This window comes from Giraffa tippelskirchi, chromosome 11 (genome assembly GCF_054371585.1).
Source record: "Giraffa tippelskirchi isolate mGirTip1 chromosome 11, T2T-mGirTip1v1.2.pri, whole genome shotgun sequence".
In the NCBI taxonomy this organism is placed as follows: domain Eukaryota; kingdom Metazoa; phylum Chordata; class Mammalia; order Artiodactyla; family Giraffidae; genus Giraffa; species Giraffa tippelskirchi.
In genome coordinates, this window is record NC_137285.1 from 147,895,639 (window position 1) to 147,918,236 (window position 22,598).

The 22,598-nt window shown below is 38.0% G+C and overlaps 1 protein-coding gene and 1 long non-coding RNA gene across 2 annotated transcripts in view; both read left to right on the top strand.

Annotated features, from left to right (window-relative positions):
- Positions 1–22,598, top strand: part of LOC145525555 (uncharacterized) — a 48,557-nt gene that overhangs the window by 10,996 nt on the left and 14,963 nt on the right. The window contains exon 3 of the long non-coding RNA XR_014068288.1: positions 799–941. This is a non-coding gene — a long non-coding RNA (uncharacterized LOC145525555). The remainder of the gene's footprint in view (positions 1–798; positions 942–22,598) is intronic.
- LOC145525554 (olfactory receptor 5AK2-like) lies at positions 10,303–11,232 on the top strand. Its single transcript, XM_081538922.1, has one exon. It carries the CDS (start codon positions 10,303–10,305, stop codon positions 11,230–11,232), a length of 930 nt encoding a protein of 309 aa, XP_081395048.1.

Genomic DNA, 22,598 nt, shown 5'->3' on the forward strand with positions numbered 1-22,598 from the left:
AGGTTTAATCCTAGCAACCTCATAGCCAAACACTACTCAAAATCTCTTATTCCACAATTGTTAACTGAAATATTTTAATGGTGCAAAGTGTAATTGGAAGAAAGTATGCTATTATCCAGGGCTGTTTTTTTAATATATCCAGTTTTTAGGGAAAAAAATGGAAGAAGGGGTCAAGAGTCATTGTTTTCTCCAAATTAAAAAAAAATGCTCAAAGTGGTAATATAAGACATTTAAATAGTGAAAGTGTTAATCGCTCAGTCATGTTGGGCTCTTTGCAACCCCACTGACTAGCCCATGAGGCTCCTCTGTTCATGGGGGTTCTCCAGGCAGGAATACTAGACTCAGTTGCCATTCCCTTCTCCAGGAGATTTTCCCGAACCAAGTATTGAACCTGTGTCTCCTGCATTGGTGTGCAGTTTCTTAACCACTGAGCTAACTCTTATTTGTCACATTAGACACATATGCCCTTAAACTTACGTTAGCTTTGGATTTCTTTTTTCAGGTAGCCATGCTTTTTGCTGATTATGGTGACATAATCTGCAAAATTTGCTGTAAATTTGCTGATTATGGTGACAAAACTGATTAGGTCAGTTTTCTAGACCTGAACACAATTTTTTAGACATAGTAAAAATTGTTTAACGTGATTCATAATGAGAAAAATTTTAAAGGAGTTGTTCTATAACAAGACAACACACACAAAAAAAGTCCACAGTGACAGTAACATGATTAAATGTATCTTCTCCAGAGAAAGCATAAATGTTCTTCAGCTGAACACTGTTTATTCTGAATCCATTACAGCCCCTGAAGGCTCAGATTCTCAAGGGAGCAAGTACTGATCTCTCAGGCACCAGCTTTAAACTCCCCAGTTAGAAGGAGGCACACAGAGACCTTGGTGGGCAGTCAGCCTGTATCAGTTGTGGGAAAAGAATCTGGATGAAACTGTAAGTAAAACAGAGCACAGCCCATTTTTCAAAATCAGCCGCGTGTCATCGCAGTGTGTGCTGGAAATGGTGAAACAAAGGGTCAGAGCCAAAGTACTAGTTAAGTTTGACCCTGAAACCAGGAATAAAGGCTTCACTCTTGGTGACATGGTGGAAACGGAGTGAGGGAACTGAACTTGATTGAGTGTTGCCTGAGGATATGAATAAACAAATGACTGAAAGGTTAAACAAATGAATGAATGACTATTATAACATGCATTTAGTGTATTATTTGCATGTGTTATTATGACCAGTTTTTAGTGCCCATTCAAAGCCTGGCCCTGTTCTGGGAACTTTACATAAGTCACTTTATATTTTAAGTCACATCATTACAAAGCAGAATTCTTTCTCGTACTCTTCTTTTTCAAAATAAATAAATCTATTCTAAAACGATTTCCCCAGTGGCTCAGATGATAAAGAATCTGACTGCAATGCAGGAGACCTGGGTTCGATCCCTGGATTGGGAAGATCCCCTGGAGAAGGGCATGGCAACCCACTCCAGTATTCCTGCCTGGAGAATCCCCATGGACAGAGGAGCCAGGTGGGCTACAGTCCCAAAGGGTCACAGAGTCAGACACGACTGAGCAACTAAGCACAGCACATCTTAAAATGAAAAGGTGATGAAGTTCATAAGTTTAAGGACATTCTCTCTCTACTCTCACATTTAAGGATAATCATTAGAAGTTAGGTATGAATTCTTCCGTGCTTTTTCATGGATAAATAAAGAAAATAAGAAAAAGAAAGGAGTGAAAGAAAATTTTACTTTACAAAGGTCCAGCTCTACATATTATTCTGCAACGTCCTCTGTTCACTGGATAGTGTAAGATAAGCACCTTTCCAAGTCGCTCACTTTTTGGATGATGTATTGATTCATAATACGAATTACTCGTTGGTTTTACTCTGTTTCCAAACTGTTGCTATGGTGCACGTGTGACAGTGGACATTACCACCTTGAAGGTCATCCTGTGCCCTCCATTTCTAGAGTGCGGGACAGAGACCAAGGGGAGCCGCCCGCTTTGTCTGCCTGAGGCGGTGCAACCGGAGCTCAAACCCAGATCGGCCTATTTCCTTTCTAGAGCACAGCACTGAATCTAAATGAAGCTTCAGAAGCACTAAGTTTCAATAGAGGTTAAGCATGCTCAAAGTACTCGGGTACTTGGCATGGGCGCTCGTGTGTGTCTGTGTGTGTCTGTATGTCGTATGTATGCCTGTGTGTTGCAGCCCTTATACTAACATTCCACAGTTTTTAAAAACATCCCCATGTCATGAATTTTATTTGAATTCAAAATGATTATGTTAACAAAGCAAATGTCATTAGCTCATCAAGAGTCTAGTTAAGTCTTCTTGTGATCAGTGTTAGCTTCCTCTGATAAGCGCTGTCCTCCCCTGGATGCAAGCCTCCTTGAAAGGGTTGCATTGAATCTATTTTACAGTAAATTTGCCTGAGGAGGTAACTTACACTTAACTTTTAGCCCTCTCTAAATGTTGAAAGAAGACAATTGTTTCTTGTTCCTTCACTACAGAGTTGTCCCATTCTGTTCATTTCTCGAGATGTTTGAAAAAACCAGACTGTCCACATCAACCGCAGGTGTGGTTTGCTACACTCCCCACCACTAAAGTGTTAGTTGCTCAGTCGTGTCCAACTCTTTGCGACCCCATGGACTGTAGCCCGCCAGGCTCCTCTATTCAAGGTGATTCTCCAGGCAAGAATACTGGAGTGGGTTGCCATGCCCTCCTCCAGGGGGTCTTTCCTACCCAGGGATTGAACCCAGATCTCTCGCATTGTAGGTGGATTCTTTACCATCTGAGCCACCAGGGAAGCCCACCACTAAAGGTCCCTTCTTACCCCAAACTGACCATCGTATCTGTGGAGCCACAGCTCTGCCTGGTATTACTAACTCCAGAGGAAGGAGCCCTCTATTGATGTATGGGGATGTGGGATTTTTTTGTGAGGAAATTCCATCATTGCACAAAATTTAAGGAACATAAAAATACATTTAACAAAATGAAACAACCATTCATGCAGCCACCACCTAAACTTCTGTAGCTTGCTTTTTATTACTCAGCTTTCCATTTCAGAAATTTATCTACATAGATGTTGTAGCACCAATAGATTGAATTCTTGATGATTTATATAATAGTTTATTTTTTCCTATGCTCAAAGACGCTGCTATGGACCTTCCAATGTGTATTAATTACATTTATATGTACCCATATTCATGCATATACTCACATGTGTATGTATGTATATTCTTGTTTACATGGCCAATAATTTATCCAGGTATGTATCTATAATACAAATTCTGAACCTAAGGGAGGCATACATTTAATTTTATTAATATTTTCAAACTTGTCTCCAATATGACTATTCTAATTTATGTTGCCACCTGGAATGTGAGTCCACATTCTCACCTCTAATCTGCATTTTAGTCTAAAATTATATTTCAGTGCAGTATTAATATACTGTACTACTAGGAAGCTATATTATCCTTTTATGTCCATATATCAATTGCCTAAGTTTTTCCTTCTGTAAATATCCTGATTATATCTTTGGTGAATTTTTTCCTCAGCACAATTTATGGAAATTATTTAAATATACTGGATACTAATTGCTTTTTATTTATATGTGTTGCAAACAAATTTAACTGAGCAAATTTCCAGTCAGTATCTGGTCTTTTCTTTTTTATAATGCTGATATGTTTAATTTCTTTACCATCTGAGCGACCAGGGAAGCTTTTTAATGTTTTGTGTTTTGTGCACTTATGTCTTATTTAAAATTTTTACTGCATAGCTAAGTTGTAGATATTCTAATATGATTTACCCTTACACCTTTGTAATTATAATATAAGGGTCAAATGATATACCCTTACATCTTTATAATTCAATGCCATTTGGAATTGGTAAAATTAAAAGTAGAAACACAATATAATTTTTTCATATGTATATGCATTTACATGCTCACTTGATAAGTCCAATTCTTTTGAACCCCAGGGATTGTACCCCACCAGGCTCCTTTGTCCGTGGAATTTCCCAGGCAAGACTACTGGAGTAGGTTGCCATTTCCTCCTCCAAAGTATAAGCACTTATATGCCACAGTTTGTTGGACCATGGACATGCTACTGTTTTCGTACATTGAGCTTTCAGAGACTTGTAGCCCTGTTTATGATCTCCTTTTCACAATTCCATTGTTCTCTTTGTACCACTAGTAGCACCTGCCTTTATTGTTATTATTTTACAGAAATATCTGATATTTGCTAGGACAACTCCCCACTTTTTCCCCTTTAAAAGTCTCTTACCTATTTTTAGCTCTTTTCTCTTTCATATAAATTTTATAAGTTTGCGAAAGTGGGCATAACATCCTCTCAAGCACTTCACTGAAATTAATACGAAGGAAATTTCATGTTGATAAAACTTGGACTTGATTGCTGATAGAAAATGTTTTTCCCTGCTTCTGACGTTTCTCTCCTACAATGGGAGTTCAATTGGTGTAATCATGGCCATCCTGACATCATTTTATTCACTCACTTTCAAGGAGGATGGAGTGACATATCTGATTGGTAAATCTGAGAACAATCTGGCATGCGCGGGTCTGCCCTCAACCTCAGAAGCAGCTAGCCTGCTGAGGCCAGTGCCCTCCAGCAGTTCAGAGGTACTTCCCGAGAACGTGCAAGGGGCAAGCCCAGTCGCACCACCAAGACTGTGCGGACAAGCCTGGTAACTTGGGGTGTTCACTAGGAGCAAGTAACTTGACTAAGAAACTTGAAAGTTTCCCCCCAAGTGTCTGCAGGTGATATTACGGTCTCCATATGTACACTAACTTTTATTTCTCAACTTGTTCAAATCTTGGGAAAGGAAGAAAATAGCTGTTCTCTGGAACCTCCTTTCAGTTCAGTTCAGTTCAGTCACTCAGTCATGTCCAACTCTTTGTGACCCCATAGACTGCAGCATGCCAGGGCTCCCTGTCCATCACCAACTCCCAGAGCTTACTCAAACTCATGTCCATCGAGTCAGTGATGCCATCTAACCACCTCATCCTCTGTCGTCCCCTTTTCCTCTTGCCTTCAATCATTCCGACCGTCTGGGTCTTTTCAAATGAGTCAGCTCTTTGCATCAGGTGGCCAAACTACTGGAGTTTCAGCTTCAGCATCAGTCCTTCCAATGAACATTCAGGACTGATTTCCTTTAGGATGGACTGGTTGGATCTCCTTGCAGTCCAAGGGACTCTCAAGATTCTTCTCCAACAGCACAGTTCAAAAGCATCAATTCTTCGGCACTCAGCTTTCTTTATAGTCCAACTCTCACATCCATACACGACTACTGGAAAAACCATAGCCTTGACTAGAAGGAAATTGTTAGCAAAGTGATGTCTCTGCTTTTTAATATGCTGTCTAGGTTGGTCATAACTTTCCTTCCAAGGAGCAAGCATCTTTTAATTTCATGGCTGCAGTCACCATCTGCAGTGATTTGGGAGCCCCTCAAAATAAACTCAGCCACTGTTTCCACTGTTTCGCCATCTATTTCCCATGAAGTGATGGGACCAGATGCCATGATCTTTGTTTTCTGAATGTTGAGCTTTAAGCCAACTTTTTCACTCTCCTCTTTCACTTTCATCAAGAGGCTCACTAGTTCTTCTTCTCTTTCTGCCATAAGGGTGGTGTCATCTGCATATCTGAGGTTATTGATATTTCTCCTGGCAATCTTGATTCCAGCTTGTGCTTCATCCAGCCCAACATTTCTCATGATGTACTCTGCATATAAGTTAAATGAGCATGGTGACAATATATAGCCTTGAAGAACTCCTTTTCCTATTTGGAACCAGTCTGTTTTTCCATGTCCAGTTCTAACTATTGTTTCCTGACCTGCATACAGGTTTCTCAAGAGGCAGGCCAGGTGGTCTGGTATTCCCATCTCTTTCAGAATTTTCCCCAGTTATTGTGATCCACACAGTCAAAGGCTTTGGCATAGTCAATAAAGCAGAAATAGATGTTCTTCTGGTACTCTCTTGCTTTTTTGATGATCCAGTGGACATTGACAATTTGATCTCTGGTTCCTCTGCCTTTTCGAAATCCAGCTTGAACATCTGGAAGTTCACAGTTCATGTATTGTTGAAGCCTGGCTTGGAGAATTTTGAGCATTACTTTACTAGCGTGTGAGATGAGTGCAATTGTGCAGTAGTTTGAGCATTCTTTGGCATTGCCTTTCTCTGGGATTGGGATGAAAACTGACCTTTTCCAGTCCTGTGGCCACTGCTGAGTTTTCCAAATTTGCTGGCATGTTGAGTGCAGCACTTTCATAGAATCATCTTCTAGGATTTGAAATAGCTCAACTGGAATTCCATCACCTCCACTAGCTTTGTTTGTAGTGATGCTTCCTAAGGCCCACTTAACTTCACATTCCTGATGTCTGGCTCTAGATGAGTGAGCACATCATCATGATTATCTGGGTCATGAAGATCTTTTTTGTACAGTTCTTCTGTGTATTCTTGCCACCTCTTCTTAATATCTTCTGCTTCTGTTAGGTCCATACAATTTCTGTCCTTTATTGAGCCCATCCTTGTGTGGAATGGATTAAAGATTTGCTGAGCATGGCCCTGCCCATCAGAAAAAGACCCAGTATCCCCCTCAGTCAGTCTCTCCCATCACAAAGCTTTCATAAGCCTCTTATCCTTCTCCATCAGTGGGCAGACAGACTGAATGCAACAATCACAGAAAACTAACCAATCTGATCACATGGACCACAGCCTTGTCTAACTCAATGAAATTAGAAGCCATGCCATATAGGGCCACCCAAGATGGATGGGTCATGGCGGAGAGTTCTGACAAAATGTGGTCCACCGGAGAAGGGAATGGCAAACCATTTCAGTTTTCCTGTCTTGAGAATCCCATGAACAGTATGAAAAGGCAAAAAGATAGGACACTGAAAGATGAACTCCCCAGGTCGGTAGGTGCCCAATATGCTACTGGAGATCAGTGGAGAAATAACTCCAGAAAGAATGAAGAGACGGAGCCAAAGCAAAAACACCCAGTTGTGGATGTGACTGGTGATGGAAGCAAGGCCCGATGCTGTAAAGAACAATATTGCGTAGGAACCTGGAATGTTAGGTCCATGAATCAAGGCAAATTGGAAGTGGTCAAAAGAGATGGCAAGACTGAACATCGACATTTTAGGAATCAGTGAACTAAAATGGACTGGAATGGGTGAATTTAACTCAGATGACCATTATATCTACTACTGTGGGCAAGAATCCCTTAGAAGAAATAGAGTAGTCATCATAGTCAACAAAAGAGTCTGAAATGCAGTACTTGTGTGCAGTTCAAAAATGACAGAATGATCTCTGTTCGTTTCCAAAGCAGACCATTCAATATCACGGTAATCCAAGTGTATGCCTTGACCAGTAATGCTGAAAAAACTGAGTCGAACGATTCTATGAAGACATACAAGACATTCTGGAATTAACACCCCAAAAAGATGTCCTTTTCATTATAGGGGACTGGAATGCAAAAGTAGGATGTCAAGAAACACTTGGAATAACAGGCAAATTTGGCCTTGGAGTACAGAATGAAGCAGGGCAAAGGCTAATAGAGTTCTGCCAAAGAACGCACCGGTCATAGCAAACACCCTCTTCCAACAACACAAGAGAAGATTCTACACATGGACATCACCAGATGGTCAACACCAAAATCAGATTGATTATATTCTTTTCAGCCAAAGATGGAGAAGCTCTATACAGTCAGCAAAAACAAGACCGGGAGCTGACTGTGGCTCAGATCATGAACTCCTTATTGTCAAATTCAGACTTAAGTTGAAGAAAGTAGGGAAAACCACTAGACCATTCAGGTATGACCTAAATCAAATCCCTTATGATTATACAGTGGAAGTGACAAATAGATTTAAGGGACTAGATCTGATAGACAGACTGCCTGATGAACTGTGGACAGAGGTTTGTGACATTGTATGGGAGACAGGGATCAAGACCATCCCCATGGAAAAGAAATGCAAAAAAGCAAAATGGTTGTCTGAGGAGGCCTTACAAATAGCTATGAAAAGAAGAGAAGCCAAAAGCAAAGGAGAAAAGGCAAGATATACCCATTTGAATGCAGCTTTCCAAAGAATAGCAAGGAGAGATAAGAAAGCCTTCCTCATGATCAGGAACCTCCTTTAGACCTTAGCAATTGTCTGTTCAATGTATGGGTGGATTTGGTTATTGAAAGTATACTTTTAAAGCTGTTCGTGTCTACAGTAGTAAATGAAATTGCTTCTAATTTTTTTCCTCAAAAGTTACTTACTTGCGTGTCAAGGTTATATTAGCCTTATGAAATGACTAGCGTATTTTTTTTTGAAACTCACAGGAAAAAATTGTATATATTAGAATTATTAGTTTTATAAAGTTTGGTTGAACTCCTATAACATAACTGGATCTAGTGTTTGTGCATAGATTTTTAAATATCAAGTCAAATCACATAATGATTAAAATCATTAAATATTTTCCACATCTCACCCACACACAGACACACACAAACGCACATACACGGTGACTACAGTTCCTCTCTATCCTGTTAGTCTGCTTTATTTTTTTAAGATATACTGGAAAGCACAAAAAGCATTTACAAAATTTTTGTCTGATATAAAATGTCAAGATGCAACAATCACCATATGCCAGCAACCAAGTTTAAATGGAAAAATATGATAATTGCTTTTTACTCCATTGGAGAAATGAATTAAGAAAGAAAAAACTTCATTCAATTATTTTTTAAAAGAACAAACCATAAGGCAAAAAAAAACAAAAAATGATAGTTATTTTAAATGTAAGTTTTTCTGGTCTGTGAAGGACATCAAAGATGACAGAATGTAAGAAAATATTTAAGAAGTCAACAGAGAGGAGATTTAAATCTTGGATAAACAAAGAACATGTGAAATCAATTCAATAGAAACATTTACAAAAAAAAATATTAACAAGCAATTTACAAAATAATAAAATCCCCCAATTCTAAGACTATTAGACAATGATCAAATCTGCTTGTAATTAAAGGGGAAAAGGGAAAGATAAGACATCACTTTACACCTATTTTCTACCAAAAAAATTAGGAAAATATCAACGCTCACTCAGAAGTGAGGATGTGGGAACCCACATATACGATTAGCAAGAGGGTACACTGGTGCATCCATTATGTAAAACGATCTGGAAAAACATGGTCAGATGAAATATGTGCATGCCTTCAGACACAAAAATTTTGTCCCTAGGAATACACCCTAGAAAAAATTCTCACTGAGTTAACCCAGTGAGAGTTAACTTAATTTCTCACTGAGTTAAGTGGAGGCAGGTTGTAGGCAGTCTACTATCCATCACTAGGGAAGCACACGGGTAAATTAGGGCGGGTGGACGCCTTGGAGAAGTGCTGGTCCACATGTGGCCCACGGGCCAGTGCTAGGCCTTGGAGTCTCTGTTTCTAGTGTATAATGAGACAATGACTGAAAGTGGATGGAGCATTTAAAACTATTACGGAATTTTAACAATGCTGAGACCTATTTATTGACTTTTACAAACACGGAGTCACAACAGATTGGAAATTTTATAAAGAAAATTACACTTTACTGTAAATACCTCGATAAACAGTTCCACAAAGGGCTCTACAATTCCATGAAGCCATCATGGCAGAGAAGATCTACAAGGAAGAAAAAGAAAAAAATGAAAATATGGAGGTAGGTGGGAACAAGATAATATAGAACCCCATGAGTATGTCAAATTTCAAATATAATGATTAGTATTTAGGCAAATTGGTATTTCTAATTAAAATATAGGGAATATAAAAGAAAGCTTAATTAAATAAAACAATGTTCTTATGTGTTCCCGAATTGATGTATGTATGAAGTACTGTCAGTTTGCATATTGAGAACACAGCCACTGGTCCTTCGCAATTTCCCCAAACTATCAATGGAAATGTCTAAGTTAGGTTCAAGCTTCAGTCTTTAAAATCTAATTCAATTAAATCATAGAAAACATTCTCTGATCCTCCCCACTATGAAATTAAGTATGTGTGTGCTTAGTCACTCAGTCATGTCCAACACTTAGCAACCCCATGGACTCTAGCCCACCAGGCTCCTCTGGCCATGGGATTCTCCAGGCAAGAATACTGGAGTGGGTAGCCATTCCCTTCTCCAGGGAATTGAGCCAGGGTTTCCTGCGTTGGCAGGTGGATTCTTTACGATCTGAGCCACCAGGGAAGCTCTGAAATTAAACATAATGTTAGTTACAGTAGCCCAATCCTCTTAGCTTTCTCTGACCTCTTTACGCCTTTTCAGCTGATATTTAATTTTGTTGGCCATGGAACAAAACAATGGCACTACAGTGACTGAATTCATTCTCCTGGGATTTGCTGGTCAACATAAGTCTTGGCATGTCCTCTTCACAGTGTTTCTAGTGATCTATGTGGCCACCCTGGTGGGTAACATTGGCATGATCCTCCTCATCAAGACTGACTCTTCCCTTCACACTCCCATGTACTTTTTCCTCCAAAACTTGGCATTTGTTGATCTCTGTTACACCTCTGCTATCACTCCAAAAATGCTGCAAAACTTTGTAGACACAGAACAATCCATCTCATTCATAGGCTGTATGGTGCAATTACTAGTCTATGGTGCTTTTGCAACAAGTGATTGCTACATCCTGGCTGCTATGGCAGTGGACCGTTATGTGGCCATCTGTAACCCACTTCGCTATGGAACTGTTATGTCCCAGAGAGTCTGCAGTCAACTCTTAACTGGTTCATACTTCATGGGTTTCCTAAATGCTTCTGTAAACACAAGTTTTACTTTCTCATTGAACTTTTGCAAATCCAATAAAATCAATCACTTCTTCTGTGATGCGCCCCCAATTCTGGTGCTCTCATGCTCTAATATTTACTTGAACATCATGCTCCTAAAAGTCTTTGTTGGGTGTAACTTGACATTCACCATGTCGGTCATCATCTTTTCCTACATATTTATCCTGGCTGCCATCCTGAAGATCTCTTCTGCTGCAGGGAGGAAGAAAGCCTTCTCCACATGCGCTTCCCACCTGACAGCTGTCACCATTTTCTACGGGACGCTCTCTTACATGTATCTGCACCATCGTGCAACAGAGTCTCAGGAGCAAGAAAAAATGGCTTCTGTGTTTTATGGTGTTATGATCCCCATGTTAAACCCCCTCATCTACAGCTTGAGGAACCAAGATGTGAGAGAAGCCCTGAAAGGAGTTGGAAAGAAGTGTTTCTAGTTTTAACACCAATAACCAACTCAATAGGGTTCAACAAACAAACCAACATTTCTCAGCAGCAGAAGATGTAGCAAGTGTTCATAAGATACAAAAGCATTCCTTAGTTATATCAGTAGCATCTGAAAAATATTGAAAAGCATCCCAAATGATTAAACAAACTTCTAATTCATTTGTTTCTAATAAATCTTTGATACTTCTTTTATACTTTTTGAGGAGCCTTCTTCAAATACTCAACATGAAAAAGGAAAAGAAAAGTAAATTAAGGAGAAACACATAATTGATATTATATGAATATATTAAATAAATATCTCTATTAACTAGATTATAAGGAATCATTAGGACAAAAGTCTATTTATCTTCTATTAACAGGTACTGATACTCTGCAATTTTTGTATAGCCAAGCTATTTTGTTTTTGCACAAAAAAATTTTTTTTGAAAGACTTATTTCTTTGGAGGAAATGCACAGAAAAGAAGAGGAGGAGAAAAGCCCTTGAGAGAATTTCCGTTGATTTGGGGACACTGAAAATCAATATCCCTCCTTCTCTACGAGATCCCTAAATATTAGGACGTTGACTCTGGAGTCAGAGAGATGTGGATCTTACTAATTTTATCTTTGGTAAATCTAACTTTAATCTCCAATTAAATCCCACTACAGGTGTATTACATTAACAAAGTCCAATGCTGAGTCTGGTGCTATAAAGCCGGCTCATTTATCCAGAATTGTTACCTTGTACTGCTCTATCTCCAAGAATGAAGAGAAATGCAGGGCTCTAGGCTTATTTCTAGAAGTCAAGGCTCATGCCCTGGTGGTCTCGCTACTTGGATTAAACAAAAAATGAGAAAAGATCAAGCACACAGCCTTTCTGTGGGCAGACAATGTAAACAGACATCAAGTGTTTTTCATTTCTTTTCCCAATCCTGTTTGTCAGTGAAACAATAGGAAAAGTTATTGGGAAGACTGACAGAATGAGAGTTTACTCTTTCCCAACATTTTCAGAAATTCCAAATCCATGGACTAAGGCAGGAATACTCAGATAAGGAGCCAGTGGTAACCCAACCAATACCAAGAGAAATCAGATGATACCAACCCATGCAGCAGGGTACATTAAAGGAGAGACATCTCCCAATTAGGAAATTCTGGCCTTATATAAAGCTGCCTTCCCATGTCCCCTTTGTAAAGAGAAACATTTCTACTCCATAATATAAGCAAATCCTCTCCAGAGAAGGAAGAAGACTTGACCTTATCAACCTAGACCATCTTCAGGGAGAGAGATACCTCTACGTTTTAGTGAGGTGATATTTCACCTTATACAAACATCCTTAAATATAATGGCTATAAATGCCTTTTCTCAGAGGACCTGAGCTGTGCAGAAATGTAAAATAGTGATGGAGAATCTGTATACCTAATAATGTTTAATATTCATAGAGTGAAAAAATCAGGAATATGTGAGCAAAAGAAACAATATTAATAGAAATGCTAATTCACCTCTTCTAGTCCATGAGAGATCAAATTGAGAACAAAATATTTTAATAAAGTTATTTAATGAGAAAGCATTGAGAATATTCCTTCTAAAGTTGAACATGAAAAAGGTGACCCGAATAAAAATTATTCTTAAGATTATTCTGGAGCTACTTATCAAATCACTTACATTATAGAAATCAAAGAAAGGAATGCAAATCAAAAAGGAGGAGTAAAAATTATAATTTGAAGATGACATTTTTTTTCTGGATATCCAGGTCAATTAACTGTTATAAACAGTAGAAATTAATAAGTTGACTAGACAAAAAATAATATATATAAATCATTACACTAAATCATTATATATAAATCATTAGATGAAATATAATAGTAAAACATCAAACAAAATATACTAGAAGAAAAATCAATCTTAATTTTATACACCAGCAGAAAGTAAAAATAGATTTTTAAAATAACACTTTCATTAATCATCCAAAGCATGAAATACTTAGAAATAACTTTTTTAAAGTGTGTATAATATATATGATGAAAACTACAAACATTTCTGAGAAAAGTTAAAGAATCCTACATGAGCAGAAAGATATATGATGCTTAAGAAATGGAGAACACAATATTGTTAAAATGTCAATTCTCCCCAAACTGATCTATACTTTTAAAGAAATTTCAATCAAATTAACAACAGGGTTTTTATAGAGGTTGACAAACTAATTCTAAAACTTATTTGCAAATGCAAAAAACCTAGAATAACCCCCCAAAAATACTCTTTAAAATAAAAAGACAAAAAACATACATTATCTGATTTCAAGACTAGCTATAAAAGTATAGTAAATAAGCCATTAAAATTTGAAATTTTGCTTTTCTAAAAACATCAGGAAGTGAAAAGATATACCACAAACTAGGAAAACTATATATATCATATAAATGATAAAATTGTATGCATATATCATATATATATATGACAAAATCTCTCTGTTAAGAATATATAAAGAATACTTTCAACCCAATGATGAAACTGTTTATTTTAAAATCGGCAGATGGTGACAGTGAAAATCTCAGAGTAAGATCTTCTGAAAATCTGTTCCTCCATAAAAGCAGCTAGGATGCCAATGTGCACACATTCACACACACACACACACACACACACACACACACAAACTCATCACAATGAAATTTTTCACAACTCTGGAAATTAAAAAAAGACTTGCAGCAATCCAGGGAGCTTTTATTTATGAAACACAATTGAGGCTTAGTATGAATGCCAAGCTTAGAGGTGCTTTAATGTGCCTTATTCTCATCCTCTCCCTTCCCATCTCTTGGGAAGCCCTGAAAACCAACAGCTGGCAGTCAGATTGAAAAGCAGCAGCCTGGCAACCAGTTGGAGCAGATCAGGGTTGGAGCTCTTTGAAAGCCCCATTCACAGAGCACTGTTATCCTTTGGCCCATGTGATGGTTCTCTGGAAGGCCCTACTTGCCAGGCTGTCATTATTTGTCCTGACTTGAAGCTCACTCAGTGCAAAGAGCCCTTTTTCTGGGGTCATTTGTCAAAAACAATCAGAGACAATTAATTGCTTAATCCTGAAACTGCCTGGGTTTCTCTGGTAGCTCAGCTGGTAAAGAATCTGCCTGCAATGCAGAAGACCCTGGTTTGATTCCTGTGTCAGAAAGATCCCCTGGAGAAGGTATAGGCTACCCACTCCAGTATTCTTGGGCTTTCCTTGTGGCTCAGCTGGCAAAGAATCCGCCTGCAATGCAGGAGACCTGGGTTTGATCCCTAAGTTGGGAAGATCCCCTGGAAAAGGGAAAGGCTACCCACTCCAGTAGAATTTACCTGGAGAATCCCTGTGGACAGAGGAGCCTGAAGGGCTACAGCCCATGGGGTTGCAAAGAGTCGAAGCAACTAAAACTTTCACACTTTGAAGCTGAGCACGAACTTCAGTGGCCACACATGATGAAGAATACACATTTAACAGGATTAACTCAAGAAAAGTCATCATCACAGAGAAAACAGTCAATAGAAACCATTCCTGAAAAGCACAGGTATTAGAATTACTATATAAGACTTTAAATTGAAGATGATTCTTTGGGGCCTGAGTCCACCATCTTTCTAGTCTGCTGGCTTTCCAAATAAACTCCTCCTTGTCCCAACAACTTGTTTCTCAATTTGTTGGCCTATGGTGCTGCAAGCAGGACAAGCTTGGACTAGGTAACAATTTGGGGGGAGCCCGCCATGGGCCTTGCTGCTTGTGGCCAGCTGCTCCCAACCCCCTTGCCACCCTGGTTGTGAGGTTTCTGGGTAAGGCCCTAGCAACTGCTGATACCATTTGTCACTTCAGAATTCCCCAAAGTGGGGAATCAAGAAACAAGTTGTTGGGAAAAGGAGGAGTTTATTCGGAAAGCCAGCAGACTAGAAAGATGGTGGTACAGCGCTTGGCAGTTGGAGTAAGGAATCAACACTGGGGAAAGGACAAACTCCCTACAGTGAGATTAAGGTACCTGCCAAGATGTTCCACTTAGAAGGCCTGCAACTGCTGAATATCTTAGAGAAATCCTTGAGGAAGAGTCTCCCTGAGTCCTTAAAGAGATCAAGCCCTGAGCCTTTGGAGTGGGAGCACTGACTCCAAGACCCTAGACTACCGGAGAATGAAACCTAGAGAGTATCAAATACTGAGAGCTCACAAAACAGGAAACCACTGGAATACAAGAGCTTGCATCACGAAAACAGCAGTAGCGCTCTGTGCAAGATGCCTCATCTAAACAACAAACAAAACAAAAACAAAAACCCAGTCATCACCAGACAGGGTCACATACCCAGCCTTGCCCATCAGAGGAGAAGCAGACAAACAACAACAACAAAACCTCAACAAAAATCTCACCCTTATATGAAGCTTAAACTGGACCAACCGTAGGAGGGCAGAAACCAGAAGGAGGAAAATATTCAACCTTGAAGCCTGGGAAAAAGAGACATCAAACATAATAAGCTAAGAAAATAACAATGAAAAAGCAGAGAAATACTACACAAATGAAGAAAAAAACTAGAAACGCAGAAGTCCAAATAAATGAAGAAGAAACAGATGAACTACCTGAAAAGAATTCATAATAATAATAGCAAAGATGATTGAAAACAATATGGAGAAAATGCAAGAGTCAATTAACAAAGACCTAGAAGACTCACAGGATAAACATACAGAGACAAACAACACAATTGCTGAAATTAAAAATACTCTAGTAGGAATCAATAGCAGAATATATGAAGCAGAAGAACGAATTAGTGAACTGTTAAGATAAAATGGTAGAAATAATTTATGAAGAGCAGAATAAAGTAAAAAGAATGAAAAGAACTGAGGATGGTCTCAGAGACCTCTGGGACAATATCAAACACACCAACATTTGAATTATAGGGGTTCCAGAAGAATAAGAGAAAAAGAAAAGGTATGAGAAAATTTTTGAAGAGATTATAGTTGAAATTTTCCCCGACAAGGAAAAGGAAATAGTCAATCAAGTTCAAGAGGCACAAAGAGTCCAATACAGGATAAACAAAAGGAGAAACACGCCAAGATGCATAATAATCAAACCAACAAAGTCTAAACACAAGAAAGAATATTAAAACCAGCAAGGGAAAAGCAACAAGTAACATAAAAGGGAAGCCCCATACCCTTAACAGCTGGTCTTTCAGCAGAAACTTTGCAGGCCAGAAGGGAATGGCAGGACATATTTAAAGTACTGAAAGGGAAAAATCTACAATCAAGATTACTGCACCTGGCAAGGATCTCATTCAAAATTGATGGAGAAACTAAAAGCTTTTCAGACAAACAAAACTTAAGAGATTTCAGTACCACTAAACCAGCTTTACAACAAATGTTAAAGGGACTTATATAATCAAGAAATACAAGAGAAGAAAGAGATCTACAAAATCAACCCCAAACAATTAAGAAAATGGCAATAGGAACATATATATCAATAATTACCTTAAATGTAAATGGATTAAATGCTCCAACAAAAAAAGCAGTCTGAATGGATACAAAAACAAGACCCATATATATGCTGTCTACAAGAAACCCACTTCAGACCTAAAGACACATATAGACTGAAAGTGAGAAATTGGAAAAATATATTCCATGCAAATGGGAAGCAAAAGAAAGCTGGAGTAGCAATCCTCACATCAGACAAAATAGATCTTAACATAAAGAAGATTACAAGAGATAAAGAAGGACACTACATAATGATCAAGGCATCAGTCCAAGAGGAAGACATAACAATTGTAAATATCTATGCACCCAACATAAGAGCACCTCGGTACATAAGACAAACACTAACAGACATAAAAGGAGAAATAGACAGTAACACAATAATAGTAGGAGACTTTAACAGCCCACTCACACCAATAGACAGATCATCAAAGCAGAAAATTAATAAGCAAACACAAGTCTTAAATGATACATTAGATGAGATGGATCTCATTGATATCTTCAGGACATTCCATCCAAATGCAGAAGAATACACCTTCTTCTCAAGTGCACGTGGAACATTCTCCAGGATAGACCACATCTAGGGTCACAAATCAAACCTCAGTAAATTTAAGAACATTGAAACTGTGTCAAGCATCTTCTCCCACTACGAAGCCATGAGACTAGATGTCAGTTATAAGGAAAAAACTGCAAAAAACACAAACACATGGAGGTTAAACAATACATTTCCAAACAACCAACAGGTTACTGAAGAAATCCAAAGGGAAATCAGAATATTTCTAGAAACAATGGCAACGAACACACGACAACTCAAAACCTGCGGGATGCAGCAAAAGACGTTCCCAGAGGGAGGTTTATAACAATGCAGTCCTATCTCAAGAAACAAGAAAAACATCAAATATACAACCTAACTTTACACCTAAAACAACTGGAGAAAGAAGAACAGAAAAACCCCAAAATTAGTAGAAGAAAATAAATCATAAAGATCAGAGCAGAAAGAAATGAAAAAGAAATGAAAGAAATAATAGTAAAGATTAATAAAACTAAAAGCTGGTTCTTGGAGAAGATAAACAAAATTGACAAACCTTTAGCCAGACTCACCAAGAAAAAAAGAGAGAAGAATCAAATCAACAAAATTAGAAATGAAAAAGGAAAGGTTACAACAAAGAATGCAGAAATACAAAGGATTATAAGAGACTATTATGAACAACTATACGACAATAAAATGGATAACCTGGAAGAAATGGACAGATTCTTAGAAAAGTTCAATCTTCCAAGACTGAACCAGGAAGAAATAGAAATTATGAACAACCCAATTACAAGCACTGAAATTGAAGCTGTGGTCAAAAATCTTCCAAAAAACAAAAGCCCAGGACCAGATGGCTTCACATGAGAATTCTATCAAACATTGAGAGAAGAGCTAATGCCTATCTTTCTAAAACTCTTTCAAAAAACTGCAGAGGAAGGAGCTCTTCCAAACTCACTCTACAAGACCACCATCACCCTGATACCAAAACCAGACAAAGACAACACAAAATAAGAAAACTACAGGCCAATATCACTGATGAACATAGATGCAAAAATCGTCAACAAAATTTTAGCAAACAGAATTCAGCAACACATCAAAAAGCTCATACACCATGGTCAAGTTGGGTTTATTCCAGGGATGCAAGGATTCTTCAGTATATGCAAATCAATCAATGTGATACACCTTATTAACAAACTGAAAGATAAAAACCATATGATAACAACAACAGATGCAGAAAAAACCTTTGACAACATTCAGCACCAATTTATGATTAAAACTCTTCAAAAAATGGGCATAGAAGGAACCTACCACAACATAGTAAAGGCCATATATGATAAGCCTACAGCAAACATTATTCTCAATGGTGAAAAACTGAAAGCATCCCCCCTAAGATTAGGAACAAGATAAGGGTGTCCACTTTCACCACTATTATTCAACATAGTTCTGAAAGTCCTAGCTACAGCAATCAGAGAAGAAAAAGAAATAAAAGTAATCCAGATTGGAAAAGAAGTAAAGCTCTCACTGTTCACAGATGACATGATACTGTATGTAGAAAACCCTAAAGATAGAATCAGAAAATCACTAGATCTAATCAGTGAATTTAGCAAAGTTGCAGGATACTAAATCAATACACAAAAATCACTTGCATTTCTATATACTAACAATGAAAAATCAGAAAGAGAAATTAAGGGATCAATCCCATTCACCATTGCAACAAAAAGAATTAAATATCTAGGAATAAACTTACCTACAGAGACAAAAGAACTGTACACAGAAAATTATAAGACATTAATGAAAGAAATCAAAGATGACATAAACAGATGGAGAGATATTCCATGTTCTTGGGTAGGAAGAATCAATATTGTGAAAATCACTATACTACCAAAGGCAATCTACAAACTCAATGCAATCCCTATCAAATCACCAATGGCATTTTTCACAGAACTAGAACAAAAATTTTCACAGGCCATATGGAAACATGAAAGACCCTGGATAGCCAAAGCAGTCTTGAGAAAGAAGAATGAAGCTGGAGGAATCAACCTTCCTGACTTCAGATTATACTACAAAGCTACAGTCATCAAGACAGTTTGGCACTGGAACCAAAAACAGATATATAGACCAATGGAACAAGATAGAAAGCCCAGAAATAAACCCATACATCTATGGGTACCTAATTTTTGACAAACGAGGAAATATACAATGGGGCAAAGACAGCCTCTTCAATAAATGGTGCTAAGAAAACTGGACAGCTACATGTAAAAGAATGAAATTAGAACACATCCTAAAACTATACACAAAGATAAACTCAAAATGGATTAAAGACCTAAATGTAAGACCAGAAGCTATAAAAACGCTTAGAGGAAAATATAGGTAGAACTCTCGATGACATAAATCAAAGCAAGATCCTCCATGACCCACCTCCTAGAGTAATGGAAATAAAAACCAGAGTAAACAAATGGGACCTGATTAGACTTAAAAGCCTTTGCCAGCAAATGAAACTATAAGCAAGGAGATCAATCCTGGGTGTTCATTGGAAGGTCTGATGTTGAAGCTGAAACTCCAATACTTTGGCCACCTCATGCGAAGGGTTGACTCATTGAAAAAGACCCTAATGCTGAGTAGGATTGGGGGCGGGAGGAGAAGGGGACGACAGAGGATGAGATGGTTGGATGGTGTAACCGACTCGATGGACATGGGTTTGGGTGGACTCCGGGAGTTGGTGACGGACAGAGAGGCCTGGCGTGCTGCAATTCATGAGGTCGCAAAGAGTCGGACACGACTGAGCGACTGAACTGAACAAACTGAACTGGAGTGAGGAAACTCAGCTGGGCTGAGCGTTGCCTGGATAAGGACATCAGTGATTAAATAATGAAATGACTTGATCGACCACTAGATCAGTCAGTCAGTATTTACACCCTTAATGGATTACTTGCATATGTTAAGATGGCTACTTGATGAGCACTAATTCAGTATCTGTCCATTTGCTGGGAAGTTTACATAAATTTTCTTACTTGGGCTTCATGTACCTGCAAAACAGGCTTTACTTTTTCCCCTTCTTCTTCATTTTCAATGACGCTTTGTTTTTAAATAAGCATGCATTTACAAAAAGTTTCAAAGATAGTACCAAGAGGTCCCATGTATTCTTCACCAAGTTTTCCTTCAAAGGCTGTATCTTACATAACTACAGTATGACGTCAAACCAGGATTTTTATATTGATATATGTGACTGTGTGTGTATAGCTCTATACCATTTAATCACATCTGTAGATCTGTGTTACTACCACTACTATCAAGATGTGGATCTATCCTATGTCAGATTCCGATAGATCTCCCTCGTGCTGCACCTTGTAATCACACCAATCCCCTCCCAATATCACCCTGACAATCTGTTCTCCATCTCTATGATTTTGTCACTTGAAAATGTTAGATAAAAAGAACCATCTGATGCTATGTGATCTTCTTTAAGATTGGCTCTTTTTCTCTTAACATAATGCTTTTGACATCCATCCAAGTTGTTGAGAGTGTCAATAATCGGTGTCTCTTTATTGATGAGCAATATTCCACAGTATGGATGTACCACCATTTCTTTAACCAATCACCTATTGGAGGACATTTTCATTGTTTACAGTTTGAGGCTATTACAGATGAAGCTGTTATGAAACAATTTTTGGTATCATCACTGTTTTTTATTTTAGCCATTCCATTGGATGTGTGGTGATATCTCATTGTATTCTAAATTGGCATTTTCCTATTGTCTAATGATACTGGATACCTTTCATGTGCTTACCTATCTATTGTAGCCCCTCTTCGGTGAATCATCTATGTCATTACCCACTTCTACTTTGTTTTGTTTTTTTAATGTTGAGGTTGACAGTTTTTTATACCCTCTAGAAATGAGTCTTTCGTCAAATACATTTTATCAGTTTGAGTGAACGTAAAAACCTTATTTTCCTTTGCATCTCTTTACTCTCTCCATTGGGAATGTATTAATACTTGTCATAAATATTTCTTCCACATGCACTGAGAACCATATTATACAGGATCAAAGTTTTTATTTTAGCTGTCAGACATAATTTATAAAACTTAAGAGAAGGTAAATCTATTGTATTTATCCATATCTTTGCTCTTTCCATTCACTCTCTTATTTCTTAATATTCCAAGATTCTTCCTTTTAATTCAATTAAAAGAAAGAGTTGAGTAGATAGGAAAACATGATGGAACTGTATGCTGTGTATCATTTCGAAGTAATGATCTATGTATGTTTAAAGAAAGGAAAAGATTTAGTGTGAAAACATTAATCAAAGAATTGAAAGAGTGGCCATATTAATATCACACAAAGTATACTTGACAGCAAAGAAAACTGCCAAGGACAGAGAGAGGTATGATGTAATGGCATCCCAGCGAGAGCAATGGCGATCCTAAAGGCACAGGCGCCAAACAGTGGGTTATCAGCAACTCTGTGCCCCGCCCAGAGTAAACACACCGTAACTATTTAAAAGAAAAATAAACCAAAGAAAGCATGAATGTTTAACTTCTTTTTGATCCTAGCTGTGTGTTTTAGGTCTTTGAATCAGAGAGACATACCAAAGAAAAATAAATAAATGCAGCTTCTTAAAAGAAAACAAAGTAGGGTGCACTAATTTTGATAAAACTCTATGTAACTTAAGCAGCTGTTTTTCTACATTTCATAAATCTTTTCATTCATTGATTTTTTTTTCATTCGTTCGTTTATTCATGTATCCAATTAACCGCTATTTGTAGAGGTAGGAACTTTCCCTAACGGCTGTGTTCTTAGAACCTACAATCTATGAGAAAATAGAAATTAAGCAAAGTTGAAGAAATAATCTTACAAATAGTTACTAAAAGTGATATAAACCCTAAAGAGCAAGACCCATGCCAGGAGGAAATAGCACATTTGTGTGAAAACAATCCTGGAGGAAGAGTCATTCAAACTGAGGCCGTGGGAAGAGTAAGAGCTAGCAACGGAAACGCTGATAGAGATAGAAAATGGAGCACAGAGTACTTAAGGCAGGAGGAAGAACATGCCACGCCGGAAGAGCCAGAGATGGAGGAGAGCAGGAACAAGAGGAGTCGGGGACGTTGGGTGCGTAATAACAAGGAAACAAGAGATGTAAGATGCCGACAGGGAGTAAAGTGGAGCAAAACTACACAGAATTCTATGGATGTGTCAAGATTTTTGGATAAAATAATTTGTATTTGGTATATTGTAGTCTTGTAATAAAATTATATGGTGAGTAAAAGGAAGCAAAAATAAATAAAAATGTTTCTATATGATCTTTCTAAGACGTATTTATGAATCAATTTTCACAGTGAGAATGCAGCTTCTGGTCCATGGCAATTTCCCCAAACTGTGTATCAAGTTCTCTAAGTT